The sequence below is a fragment of the Pinus tabuliformis genome, chromosome 4_1 (assembly GCF_031772625.1).
Source record: "Pinus tabuliformis cultivar Carrire ecotype Pingquan chromosome 4_1, CPIR1, whole genome shotgun sequence".
Classification (NCBI taxonomy): Eukaryota; Viridiplantae; Streptophyta; class Pinopsida; order Pinales; family Pinaceae; genus Pinus; species Pinus tabuliformis.
In genome coordinates, this window is record NC_142303.1 from 179,946,073 (window position 1) to 179,959,780 (window position 13,708).

General features: G+C 37.3%; 1 protein-coding gene across 1 annotated transcript; it reads right to left on the reverse strand.

Moving 5' to 3' along the window:
• Positions 1-3,169: 3,169 nt before the first annotated feature.
• Positions 3,170-13,003, reverse strand: LOC149174795 (cysteine-rich repeat secretory protein 55-like). Its single transcript, XM_089420963.1, has 2 exons — positions 12,460-13,003; positions 3,170-3,780 (listed from the first exon to the last, which is right to left on the reverse strand). The coding sequence occupies exons 1-2, from the start codon at positions 12,857-12,859 to the stop codon at positions 3,170-3,172; spliced, it is 1,011 nt and encodes a 336-aa protein (XP_089277089.1). The 5' UTR covers positions 12,860-13,003.
• Between the last annotated feature and the right edge of the window lie 705 nt (positions 13,004-13,708).

Genomic DNA, 13,708 nt, shown 5'->3' on the forward strand with positions numbered 1-13,708 from the left:
CAGGACATTATTTTGACTGCTGTTTTCTCTTGTAACATTTGCATTTTGTCTACTACTCATATCATGTTGTTTCTTTCTACAATCACTTGCATAATGCCCATACTTTTTGCAATAATAGCATTGAACATTAGATTTATCATACCTTTGTCCTTGAGCATGATATTGTCCTCCTTGTTGGCTGCTGCCTTGGCCTTGGTTCTGATTTGGATTGCTGCCTCTTCCTTGTGCATTTGCTGGGCTGTTCCTTCCACCTCTGTTCTGGCTTCTGCCTCTTCCTCTCTTGTTTCCTCTGCCTTGACCTCTTCCTCTTCCAAAGGACATCTGGGTCTTGAAGGCTTGCTCAAGAGATGAGTTTTCATTCCTACTCAACCTCTGCTCATGTGTTATCAGTGATGCATGTAGCTCATCAACTGAATAACTTGAGAGATCCTTTGTCTCTTCAATGGTGGTGACTATGGCATCAAACCTTGAGGGTAAGACCCTCAATATTTTCTCCACTATTCTTCTATCTTCAATTGTTTCTCCATGAGTTCTCATTTGTGTGATTACACCAATCACATGAGTGAAGAATGAGTCAATGTTATCTGACTCCTTCATGTTCAAGTTCTCAAAATCCTTTCTCAGCAATTGTAGTTTTGCTGTTTTCACTTTCTCCATGCCTTGATAGGCTGTCTTAAGGGTTTGCCATGCTTCATTGGCTGTCTTAGCTGCTGCTAACCTTGGAAACATACTCTGGTCTACTGCTAGATACAACAACATACGGGCTTTTGAATCCTTCTTCCTATTGCTCTTCAGTTGATCTCTCTCTCCCTGAGTTAGTGCATTGAACTCAGTTTCATCTGCTGGTTCTTCAAAACCTTCCTCAACTATTTCCCATAAATCTTGAGAGGCAAACAGGGCTGTCATGGTTATTGCCCAATAGTCATAGTTCTTCCCATTAAACTGTGGGAGCTGGGTGTTAAACAAACCCATACCAGTGCTTGTGCTGGCCATTCCTTGACTGTGTATTTAAAACACTGACTGTCTCTTCAATAACAAACAAGATAGCTATGAAGAATACCTGAATCCTTTGTTGTCTGAGTCTTCTATCTGCCTGAGAAGTTTTGAAATGCAGCAACAACCTTCTCCCTTCAGCTTCTTTAACTTTTTTAAAGAGCCTAAGCCTGCTCTGATACCAATGTTGGGTATTTTTAATGGGGAAAAATACCAAAAACCAAATAAACAAACACACAGAGGCAATGCTCTGTTTCTACCCTTCCAGGATCTTTTTGTGCACAGAAGACTAAAAAAAATTCACTGAGAGACAGAGTATTTCAACATCATAAAAGATTTCTGAGAAATTACTGGGTTAACTGCTGTAAATCCCTTTTTACATTCACTGCAGTGAAAACATATTACTTACTGGTGTAAAACCTTCATTCACATTTACTGGTGTGAAACTAGTTTTTTACATACTGCTGTAAAAGAAATTTACACAGGCTTACAAAAATCGCTTCACCATTTTCTTTATGCACTTGCAAAACCACACATGGTTTTTCTTACACCTCTGTTTTACTATGCCTCACAAAAACATTACAAAAGACATTTTTGCACTGCTGTGCATACATCCTCTGGTTCTTATCTTTTTACACACTGCTGTGTGTTTTTCCTTTTACCGCCCCATATATCTTTTACGCTGCTGTGAATATACATATATCTCTCCTCCCGTGTGCCATATACATTCATTAATAAAAGTCAACACTCATAAAATAAAACTTATTACATACGACTTTAAACTTTAATACATGCCGTATATGAAAAATATATATAAAAAAACATATAGTAAATTGTGCCCATACCCATATTTAAAAAAAACTTAACTAAAGAGCATATGCGCCCATACCCATATTAAAACGAGTCTCACCAAAATCTTCGTACCACCATTAAATTCTTTTACCTACGGCGGTCAACCATAAACCTTTTACTCCACGCAAAACATTGAATTGATGTGGGTCCGTATGTAGCTCCAGGTGATCAACGGCGGAGGAAAGTGGAGCAGATCGAACGGCGAAAATGATATCGGAAGGCCAACAAGTGCTGAACGTTAACCTCCGAGAAAATGACGTTGCGTTACGTCAGGGCTGAACCACGTGTCAGCTCCAAATTGTATCGGAGCTCCTTGCCGGATTATTCCTTCGTCGGCAAATCGCTCCGAGAAAATTCGGTGAATGATTTCTGGCTTGGTTCACGGTTTCTAGTGGTCTGCGTTGAAATTAGATTTCAACAAACTCTGCAATATCTATTGTTTTCGCCCCAGCCTGTCGACGCTCGAGATTAGGATTATGGTAGAATCATGGAGAATAGCGAAACAACAGAGTTTGAGTGGAGGCAGACCGCGGTCCAATTTTACCTGGAAGGATGGAATTAAGCTGCAACCATATCTCTGGCCATTGCTCTCAATGGCCAGACACTTATGTACTTCTAGTTGAAGGATTAATCAAAATTTCCAGATTCTTTGATGGCTTTCGCTCCCCCAGCCGAGTTCGAATCCTGCGGAGGTTCATCCTTCGGCGATATGTGACGGCTTTGCCGTATCTGCCGGCTTCGGCCATATTCTGTTTGGCTTCGGCCTTATTGTATTCTGGCTTCGGCTGTATTCTGACTGGCCTTATTTGGCTTCGGCCGTATTCTAACTAGCTTCGGCCATATTGTAAAATCATGAGGGCTTAGGCCATATATGGATTTTCTCTCTGAAAAAAAAAAATCCTAAAGAGTTAATTTTAGTTTTTGAAAAATTGAGAATTTCAATGAAAAAAATGTATTTGCTGAATTAAATTATGTGAATTTTCAAATAATTGACACTCTTATTCCGTGAATTTTGAAATAATTGACATTCTTAATCTGTGAATTGAGTAGTTGTTACCCACCATTTTTAAGCAATAAAATTCAATTCACTTAAAGCTTTAAACCACACAAATCTTATCTTAACATAACTGAAATTTTATCCCTAAAATTTCAAACCAAAAACCTTTACACAATACGTTAACTAAACAGGCTGTTCTTTATCCTATATTATTTAGAAAAACAAAACCATCCCCACCTGTTTATTCAAAGGTGTATTGAAATTTGAAAACTCTATCAAACAACGAATTTAGATGGGTGTGTGATAGCTTTCAATAATATGCAAAACCTACGAGTTCACATATTCATGTGAAGCAATACCTCGGTATGCCCTTCGAAATTGAGCGGACTTCAGTCTTCTCCCAGTTTCGAATGCGCATACGATTAGCACCGGAACCAGGCCACCCACAATACCTAAAATTATGTGGGTTCTTTTCTGTGAATACTTGATCTGTGTATGATTAGCTGAACCTTCCACAGGGACTGCTGGAAGCACGGACGAATTATAGAAGGGATATATTTCATAACGAAGTATGCAGCTTCGGCTCCAATACTGAACTCCTGCTGTGGGATTGGATGTGAATATTTTATTGATTGAGAAGGCTAGACATGTGTTGCAGTCGTCTGTGGTTAGATCTCTGGTGCACTGGACCAGACCGTAAATCGTTTGAGAAAACGAGTCTAGGGCAGTACCATAAGCAGATCGTTTCGTGTCATTTGCTGCTTCCCCTGACAATTTGTTTAAGAAATTCTTAGCAGACGCTTGAAAGTCAGTCGGGATAAAGACACCCGTGTCCCCGCCAAATGGCTCTGGGTAATTAGCCCCAACATCTGTCTGCATTATTCCGATGAAACTGTAGTTTTGATAACGTAAGAAGCAGTGAAAAGGCCAAGTACGACTCGCAGGGATGGAATTTGACAAGCAATTTGCCCGTCATAAGGCATTTTGACCGTATGTCTGACCTCCGGCAAGCCATCGTGTCTCCGGCAGCATTTGTCTCGCACCTTTCAACGACCTCCATTTGGTGTCTGTGTTTGTAATAGTCTTGTTGTAAGTGATAATGCTTATGTGTGGATAATTTTACATCGATTCCATGTTTCAAATTAAGCGCGCAACAATGAAATTTTGAAATCCTAAGAAAACCCAAAGGAAATCCGCCCTTGCTTTTATCTTTGTTTATGCACATTATTTTGTCAGCCAAATAGCAGATCTGGATTTTGGTGGATGGGTGGTTGATGATTCTCTGCCATTTCTGAGCGTGTAAACTCAGAGTTGAATCAAATAAATGATTTAAATGATTTGCTGCTGGCCGTTCATTTAACAGATCATTTGCAAATTTAAAGGAATTATATTTGTCTGTTTTGTGGAGACCGCCACAAGTATCCCCTCTGAAATCATCTTCATCGTTTTGGGAAGTGAATTCCAAGAGGCAATGCACTGCCACTGATAAAACAAATGATGAGTTTGAAGAAATCTTTCCTCTGTTGGAACAAATGGAGGCTTCCCAGGAGCACTGCAAGGAATCGCTGTAAAATGCATTGAGGTGAGGAAGGCCAGTGATGCGGCTAATCTGCAAGAGCTCGCTGCAAAATGCATTGAGTTTCGGGTGATGAAGGCCCGTGATGCCAAAGTTGTTACATCTGAGGCATCGTGCCGACCTTCATTCGAATGGTCAAATTTTTTCGAATCATGGGAATATAACCTATTACATTCATGAGAAGGCCAACGAAAAAAATCAAGAGCAAGTCTGACTGGAGGTGAGCCTGGACAGAGAAAAAAGGCTAGGTATGAATTTATCGTCAGAGTTAACATCCCTGTAATTAATTACAATGGGCTTAAAAGAAAATTGTCGTGCCCAAACGGAAGACGGAAGACTCACACATTAAAGATATATTCACCATATAAATAATTAAATTAAATTAAAAATAAAAAAATAAAGTTAACAATTAATTATAATTAACAATTAAAATTAAATTAAAAATAAAAAAATAAAGTTAACAACTAATTATAATTAATAATTAAACTAACTTGATCCATTTTAAATGGGGATCTACCAAGTGGCCAAAGAAATAAGATCTAAAAATTTTCTTATTATAATATTTGAAAGATAGATAATTCAATTACAAAAACAATGATTATTTATTATTTTGATATATTTGTTTTAATCTAAAATTATTTTATATTTTATTTAAGTTTATTAATGTTACATAATATAAACTAGTTACATTATGCTTAATCCATATTTGAGTATATTGTAGTGTGCACCTTGCTTTGTTTAGGTGCAAACAAGAGTATACAAATTCTTTCAAATCTTACTTCCTGAACATTTTAAAACGTATATATTTATTTTAATCCCAAACCTATTAAACATAGATAAGGATTAAAATCATAAAGAATCCAAAGCATAAACATTTGTATGACAAAACAAATTTGAAGATTAAGCTCAAAGTGTTAAATTTTTATGTCAAATTAATCTTAAAAGAATAAAGTTCTGTAGTAGTGAAAGCCCCACTACACCACATATTGGAGAATGAGATGTTATTATTTTTTTTGTCCACTTGCCTCTCATATAGGTAGGTGTCCCACATCTTACCAACCTTTTCAACAAAGGAGTAAAATATATGACACATTTAGATTGGAGAATTTCGCTACTATGACATAGCATCTCTCTTTATGCTTCTCAAGATGCATCTAAATATGAGCAGATTCTTTTTCACAGACATCAAATCCCCCTCTTTCTTTGGATGTAATGCATAGCTTCTGGACAACTTGAGACCAATGGAATTTGGACACTTGTATGTTGTGGCATCAATTTGGTGTAATTGGATTTTGGAGTAAACCGTTATTTAGAATAGTATGTATATATATTAACTAATAATTTGTTTTCAAATGAATTTCTCTTATTAGATGGATCTAAAAATGTTGGACACCTAATCCTAAGTGGGTTAGTGTGGAAGTCGAATGGACAAAAGGAGTCCAAGAGACCTTGGGATCTGAAACCCAAGAGTCACATATTTGTACTATAAATGTATATCTATTGTTAATAAAAAATGTACTGCATGATTTATCTTTCCTATTCTATGTTTTCCATGTGTGTTTAACATGGTATCAGAGCAGGCGTATTCCTGCCCTGCATAATTAATGTGAGCCATTTGTCTTATGGCCTTTCTGTACAGTCATTTCTGCCATCAATTCTGCATCTCAGGAATATTTTCTCACGAATATTTCTTCAGCTAAATGTTAGCTGCTCCTGGCGCTGTCCAGCACTGTCCAAGCGGTTCTTCTGACATGTCTGTCTGCCATATTTTTACCTGCGCTCTCTGTCCATAAGCGTTTCATGCTCTCTCACTGATTCATAAAACGTCTCTGTCCATCATATTCCTCAAATAATATCAATACCTCACCATCCTCGGTATCGCGTCCTGGGAAGTACAGGTCACCGCGGATGACGGACTGGGTTTCGCTCACACCGCTTCCAGCTCCATCTACAGCCGGAATAAAATACATACATGTGGCAATTTGTGGGGTTCCTGGAATGAGATTTTCTAACGTATGATAAGGAAAGGAAAGTCTTCCATATAGATAAATCACAACAGCGCCATTTGATACTTCATTTATCTGAATATATGATGGGACCCTATGTGAGGCATCCAAATTCAAGTTTTTAGGAGGCAGCGTTTGCAGGTTAATATATTGCCAAAGCCATTCGCTATTATTCTCTTTACTTCTTGAGAGTTTCCATATTCCATCTGCTTGCGATGAAATAGCTCTTCTTCCCTGCCATATGTAGCTCTCTCCCTCACAATTGGCCGCGTAAACATGTCTCCCCAATCTTGGCAAGGAAGGGAGTTTCTTCCAATGGATGTTGAACTCTCTTAAATTGAGCATCCACACATGGTACACGTCAGCAAAACCTGGAATGAGTGCATATACACACTCACCATCGCTCGCAATCTCAATTTTACTTGTTGATATCCAAGTAATTGGAGGTTGGGGAAGCGTACTCCAGGCAAAAGGAAGAAAAGGATTCCACACCGAAAGCATGAAACGTTCATTGCCACGCGTGCAATCGTAAAAGATGGATGGTTCAGAGGAGAGGATACCACGGTTGTAAAGACACTCATAACCTAATCTGTACTGCTTTGTCATAGCTTTATTCCACGATCGACTTAGCATGTTCAGGACGGGCCGCAGAAAAACGCTCTCTGTCCATCATATTCGCATTATGTCTCTGCCATTCTGCACTGTTCTTCTAAGAAAAGCGCCTCTACTGCCTGACAATTCACCTGATTATTCTCGCCTGCAATACTGAATGTGCTGCCTCTGTCAAGTTAGCGTTACTGAAACAATAACACACCGCATACTTGTAATAGCCATTACACCGTTCTGTCAAGTTACGGTTACTGAATTCGAGCGAGAAAGGAGCACGGAATCGCCCTAATTCCGCGGGAAGCGTTGAGGTTTTGAGAATTTGAGGCGTTGTGGTTGAAGCTTGAAGCACATGCAAAGCAGTCAATCGGTCAGCGTAGAAGGTGGATATGTGTGGCGGTCAGTCCATGAGGGAGACTGCACTTCAAATTGGAACCACTTGGTCTAAGATTCTGATTAATTCGAATGATATTAGTGTTGGCGCAAGATTCTTATAGCATCGTGTATTACTCCGGGTCTTCTATTCTTTGAACATTCAGGAGCTCCCAGAGTTCGTTGAGAATCATATGAAGGAGTGGATGGGGAAGTTCCACACATATTTGACCACTCCGTACCCTATTCTTGAAGATGCCGAGTGAAACAAGGAGGGTACCGTAGACCAGCTTAGAGCTACCATTTGCGACAATATCTACCTTTACATAGAAAAGAACGAGGAAGAATTTCAAAATTATTTGAAGGATTTTGCTTCGGTTGTTTGGAGTTTCCACTGCATCGAGTCGTGATAGTCACAACCACTCTGGTGGATAGTGGATGTGAAACCACTGCAACAGCAATTGAATCGACATTACCATTGCATTGTCTTCCAATCTAAGAGTGATTAAAACGTCAGAGAAGAAAGGCAAAGAGCTTTTGGACGGTCCAGTTTCAAGAGTAATATAGAAAGCGGTGTTTTTGAGCCACTGCCAGACGAAGGCACGAACAGGGATGCATTGACCAGGTTTGCCAGGGCACTCTCAGATGAAAGAAAATTGCGTCGCTAATCCTCGAAATAGCATCCTCTGTATGTTTTAGGTTGTGAATACAGCTGCAGCGCGGTCCCCTTTGGTGTAACCGATCTGTTGGTTTGCACGGTTTATATAAATGTAATGTGGTGTGATCAAATATATTATATGGGATAACTGGACTCACCATAGTTTCTGTCTATTATTTGTAAGGTTAGAGTAGATGCAGTGTGGATTTTGTGAACGTGCACTCTTAGAATTGTTGACTCAAGGTCTGGAACAACATCAAAGGCTCATTTGATCAACATAATCCCATTAAAAGGCATGGTGGAAAGACGAACCAGGATTAAGGAAAGCTGTCGTCCGTTGGTATACATGCGCATTGCTCCTCCCATCAAAGTCTGTTGAAACAAGGAACGAGGAATGATTAAATCGATGCGCTGTCCATTGAATGTTTTGTATTATTTTTGTGCTGTCCTTATGTGTTGTATAAAACTCTGGTGAATATTTGCGCTGTCTTGCATTGCGGTTTACACTCAGAGCGCTGTCCATTAACACTCAGAGCGCTGCCCATATATTTATATGTGTTCTTTAACGCTGATCAGTTTTGAGTATTAAGTTGAATGTGTTGAATCCCTGTCTAACATGGCAGCTTGAAAGCTCGTGCGAGAATCGAACTGGTGGTAGCTGAATATTCTTCACTTGTGTGAGCATCCCTAGCACTGTGTGTTGCGCTGGTCACAATTTTGTGGAAGGCTATTCTGGGTGGTTCGAACTTGTTACTCCTCATCTCATTGGGATTGTGTGGCTGTGAATATATTGAAGACACTCCATATTTATTTCTCTGTCTTGGAGCTGAATACGTTGCATATATTATCACTGTGGTGTTTTCTCTGTAATGATGGAGCTTCTTTGATGTTATAACACTTATCTACAACCACTGTTCTTCCTAACATTTGCTGGTATATTCTACTTCAGATCTCTGTTATTATTAGAATTGATATATCAGAGGTATATGTAATCCATTCCTGTAGTTGAAGTTCAAATTTCAAAGAAGGAAGAAGTCATTTAGTTGTGCATCCATACAAAGCGTATCCTGGTATACCTGAGCATTTTAAGGGTGAAACATATCTATTGTATCTGTGTCGGAAGGACTTTGAGCCTCTCATTCTTGCTGTTTATTATTCTTGAAGGAAGAGGTCAAGCTACCCTTGTGTATATTCGTGGAGTTTGAGCCGTGTCTCCATTGCTGGTATTCGCGGATTTTTTTATTCTTTTTGCATTCCTGAGCTTCCAGAAGGGATATAGAGGCAAGTTCTATAAAGTTTGAAGAAATCAGCTACGTAATTTAAAAGGTCTAGTCAGATGTGAAATTTCTACAGAATTTAAAGAACAGAATCTCTGAAAGTCTGGTGATATTTGTATAATTTTGATAGTTTCAAGATATCTCTGGTTGATTTTTCCTTTTAAGCTATAGGGCTTTCTTGTGCAACTTGAAGATATTTAGCAGCTTACATTTTTCTGTGGGATTTGGAGGATTTTTAAGGTGTAGAAAAATGGCTAAGCTTGAAAGAATATTAGAGTTATTGAGAACTCTAATCATGTCCACTGCTAACAGCACAGTCAAAATTAACAAAGCCTCTCTTTCAGACATTCAAACATGTCTGCAATATGCACAAGAAAAGATAGAGTTTTTGCAGCTTGAATCAAAACTGCAGCAGGAAGAATTATAGCAGTGGAGTCATCATTCTGAACCTGTTTCTGTTCAGAACAATGAAACAGACTCCCATAAACAGCAAGTCAATAATGTTACAGTTCATTCAGATAAAGCAGCAGTTGTACATGCAGATGCAGAAACTCAATCTGCACTTGCCAAGCCCATCATCAAACCTTGGGAACAGCTTGTCTACAACAAGCACAGAACTAGTCTTGGATATGACAAGGACTTGTTCTTTCATATTCCAGACTATGCCAAGCCCATTCAGTTTCAGAGTGCTGGATTCATTTATGACAGTTCACCTGCTCCTCATGACAGTTCAGCTTCAGTTGTTCCAGACTCTGCCCCTCTTCCACAGCAACAGCAGCAACAACAACAACAACAACAGATTGTGAAATGCCAACACTGTGACCGAGTTGGCCATTTGAAAGATCACTGTTTTGATCTTCATCCATGTAAGCACTGTCATAAAACCACTCATTCTTCAAACAGATGCTTCAAAAACAAACGTCCTGCAAGAACAAAGATTCATCTTGGATGGATCGCTTCTTGGCAATGGGCATCAACAGCCAAGAAGATATTCCAAACACATGTCAGAACTTGTTCCAGAGTATTGAACAGTCTTGCAGTTGAGTTTTCTCCATCTTCTCACCTTGTATCTGACAGGGGGGGAAATGATGGTCATCTACAAGCTTCAAAGTCACATCAAGCGAGCCTGAGCCACAACCTGCCACACCAGTTTCAGAGTTGTAGCCAGAGACAAAGATGCCCGTGAACAAAATTGAGAACACTTCCTCTAGCAGAAGACACCAGCTTCTTGCCAGTTTTGGAAGAGTTCAAGGAATTGCATTAAGCATTCCAGAGTTGTTGGTTATCCTTAAACCATCACAGGTTGAGACTTCCCTTTTCAGGTTGAAGTTTTACCTTTTATGCGGGTGAGACCTCCCTTTTATGGTTGAAGGTTTCCCTCTTTAAAACAATAGGATCACTTCCTCTAGCAGAAAACTTCAGTTTCTTGCCAGTTTTGGAAGAGTTCCGGGAACTGCACTAAGCGTTCCAGTGTTGGTGGTCATCCTTAAACCACTGCCCTTTATACCAACATTTCAGAGAGCACATTCAGCCTAGTGCTGCCATGCATTTTTTGCACATTTTGTATTATAGCTCTCTTCTTGGACTCATACATAACCCTTCGGATTAAGGGGGGGAATGTTGGACACCTAATCCTAAGTGGGTTAGTGTGGAAGTCGAATGGACAAAAGGAGTCCAAGAGACCTTGGGATCTGAAACCCAAGAGTCACATATTTGTACTATAAATGTATATCTATTGTTAATAAAAAATGTACTGCATGTTTTATCTTTCCTATTCTATGTTTTCCATGTGTGTTTAACAAAAAATATGACGTTGGCTATATGTTATTGTGTCTTTTTAGGGTGTCATATATTTCTATTTTGTATCAAACCTTATATTAGATAATGTCAGAAATTATCCCCTAATTTGCATGGAACTTAGTCATATTGGGAATCTAAATATTCTAGTGGTATAATATAAATTGTTGTTTTTAAATGACAGTTTAAAGATATGTAATGGATAACCATCAAGTGCTCTACCTAGGACTGATTATACACTTTCAATAAGCAAAATAAACATGTTTCAAATGTTCAACAATTTTTGTTGAAACCTCCACAATTGTAGTTGTCAAAGTAATTATAATTTAGAAATATTTAATTTTTAGTTGATATGTCTACAAGTTAGATTAAAGTGTATAGCCTCTAAATAATACACCAAGGTGAAAATTATTTTGAATTTTCAATAAAACTCTTTCGCCTAAAAATATAAACTAGTTAGATATGATATGGAGCCCTTTTAGAGTGAGTTTGTTATGACTGTATTCAATGTCACTTTAATACAAGTTTGTTTTTTTGTTTATATATATTGATTTCACTACATTTTGGTGATAAATAAAATGGAGGATTTGATCAGAGCATGCTTTTGCCAGATTTAATACTTATAAGTGTTTGATCTCTAAGAATGTAATAATGGAGGAAATAATATAATATGATGTTAAGAGATCTACAATGTCCAATTATTATAATTTTAGTATTTTAACGTTTAAAGGTTCAAATACTATGCATTCAATCTTATTAACATTAGTGTATATCACATGATCTAAAGCAATGCTAAAATATATAAGGTAAAATGTACTTTATCTTTATATCCACTAGTACATATTAGATTAAATAAATCATATTAATTAATCTACTTTCGAGTTTTTATTGATAACATAAAATAGTTTTACTATGTTTGTCATCTTATATGTCACATAAGATATCCTTAGTCATATCTCATATATACAAATGCTATGGCATGCTCAGGGCAAGGACATTTGATTTCAAGTTCCAAAATTTTTATTGTAAGTGTTCCATGCAATTTCAAACCAAGATTCAAGATTTAATAAGTCATTTGTTTATTATGGTCTTTTTGTTTTATTCCTTATGGTAAATATGTGAAAAATTTAACATAATCATGTTATTTAAGGGTAATTTTTTAATCAAAACATTATTGGTGAAGGGTTAATTTATTGTAAAAACATCTTTCTTGATGGGAAAAATTTTAAACATAATATTTTTTAAGGGAGCATAAGAACTCAAAACGTCAAAAAAATTTTGCATAACGGGTAAAAACAAATCCAAATTCCAACCCTGAGTACGAGCGCCAACGGTTCTCCCACATTTTTGTCGGATGGTAGTCGTTGCGAATTGCAAGCAAGTGTAGCATTGGTCGACTGTCATGTCTGCCCTGCACTGGAAGAGGCCATATACTCCACCAGAAACGGAGGTGTTAAACCCAGTTTGGTTCGCCCCTTGAGCAAGACTATCCAACACAGTATTCAGATTGCGCTCAAACGTACTGCCTTCTGTATAGTTGCCGCTATCGCATACAGTTGTCGGCGACTCTGTCACCGCTTTGCAAAGCTGTCCCTGAAGAGTGATATTGATCCAGGCCGGAACAACAATAATTAAGTAGAATAGTCTAATTATTTGGCCGATCAGGAGGGGGCGTGCAGAATCCCTTCCATGGAAGCTCATATTCCGCTGAATTCGGATTGCCATCGGACAGTGGAGAATCTCTGCATAAACATAGGGATGATACAGGGAAAACACTTGCAATCAAGAGAAAAATTATTGACGGGAGCGCGTAGCAAAAAGTGAGGAGGTAGGTCTTCTGAATGGGACAGCATAACAAAAAGGAGGACGTAAAGTCTTCTTTATAGGAAAGAATAGCAAAAAATGACTCCACTTCCGGTGGTGGGCAGAGCTATTCGAAGGAATTTGGTCCACATGTTTAATAGTCCATTTTCAACTGGGTTGTTATTTAAAAAAATGAATTTTAGTGCATGGTATTAGTTTCGATCCATTGTATGTTACGTGCCGAGGGGTTATTGATGGTTTTTAATCTATTTTTATCAAAATATATATATATTCAAACACTCCAATATTATGATTGTTTTTTTTGTTGTTAGCCCTTCTTATAAGAAATCAGTATTATGAGCTAATTTGTAGCGTCAATGCTTTAATTTTTTTTATTTTAGTTTTATTTATTTTTATTTAAATTTTTTATTATATTATTTCTATTTATATGAACTATAGTTTTTTTTTTCTAAATTTTATTATATTAAAAAAAAATATTTTAATAAATTTAATTATTAAAAATTATATATATTAGTAAAATATAAAACACTTAAATATATAAAAATAATAAACATATATATTAAAGTGTATATATATTAATAAAAGCAATATTAATTAATTATATTTCTTTCTTATTTTTTGATGATGATATTCAACCATACGTTATTATTAATTATTTTATTTTTGAAATAAAATCTTTATTGTTATTATGTTTTCGTTAATTAAATTATGTTTAAACTTAACTTAATTACTAACCTTATACCGTCTTTA

Coding starts and splice junctions, on each gene's coding strand:
- LOC149174795 (XM_089420963.1), bottom strand. CDS start 12,859: ATGGCAATCCGAATTCAGCGGAATATGAGCTTCCATGGAAGGGATTCT. Junction 3,781..12,459: donor ATGTGGGAGAACCGTTGGCG/CTCGTACTCAGG, acceptor CCATCCCTGCGA/GTCGTACTTGGCCTTTTCAC.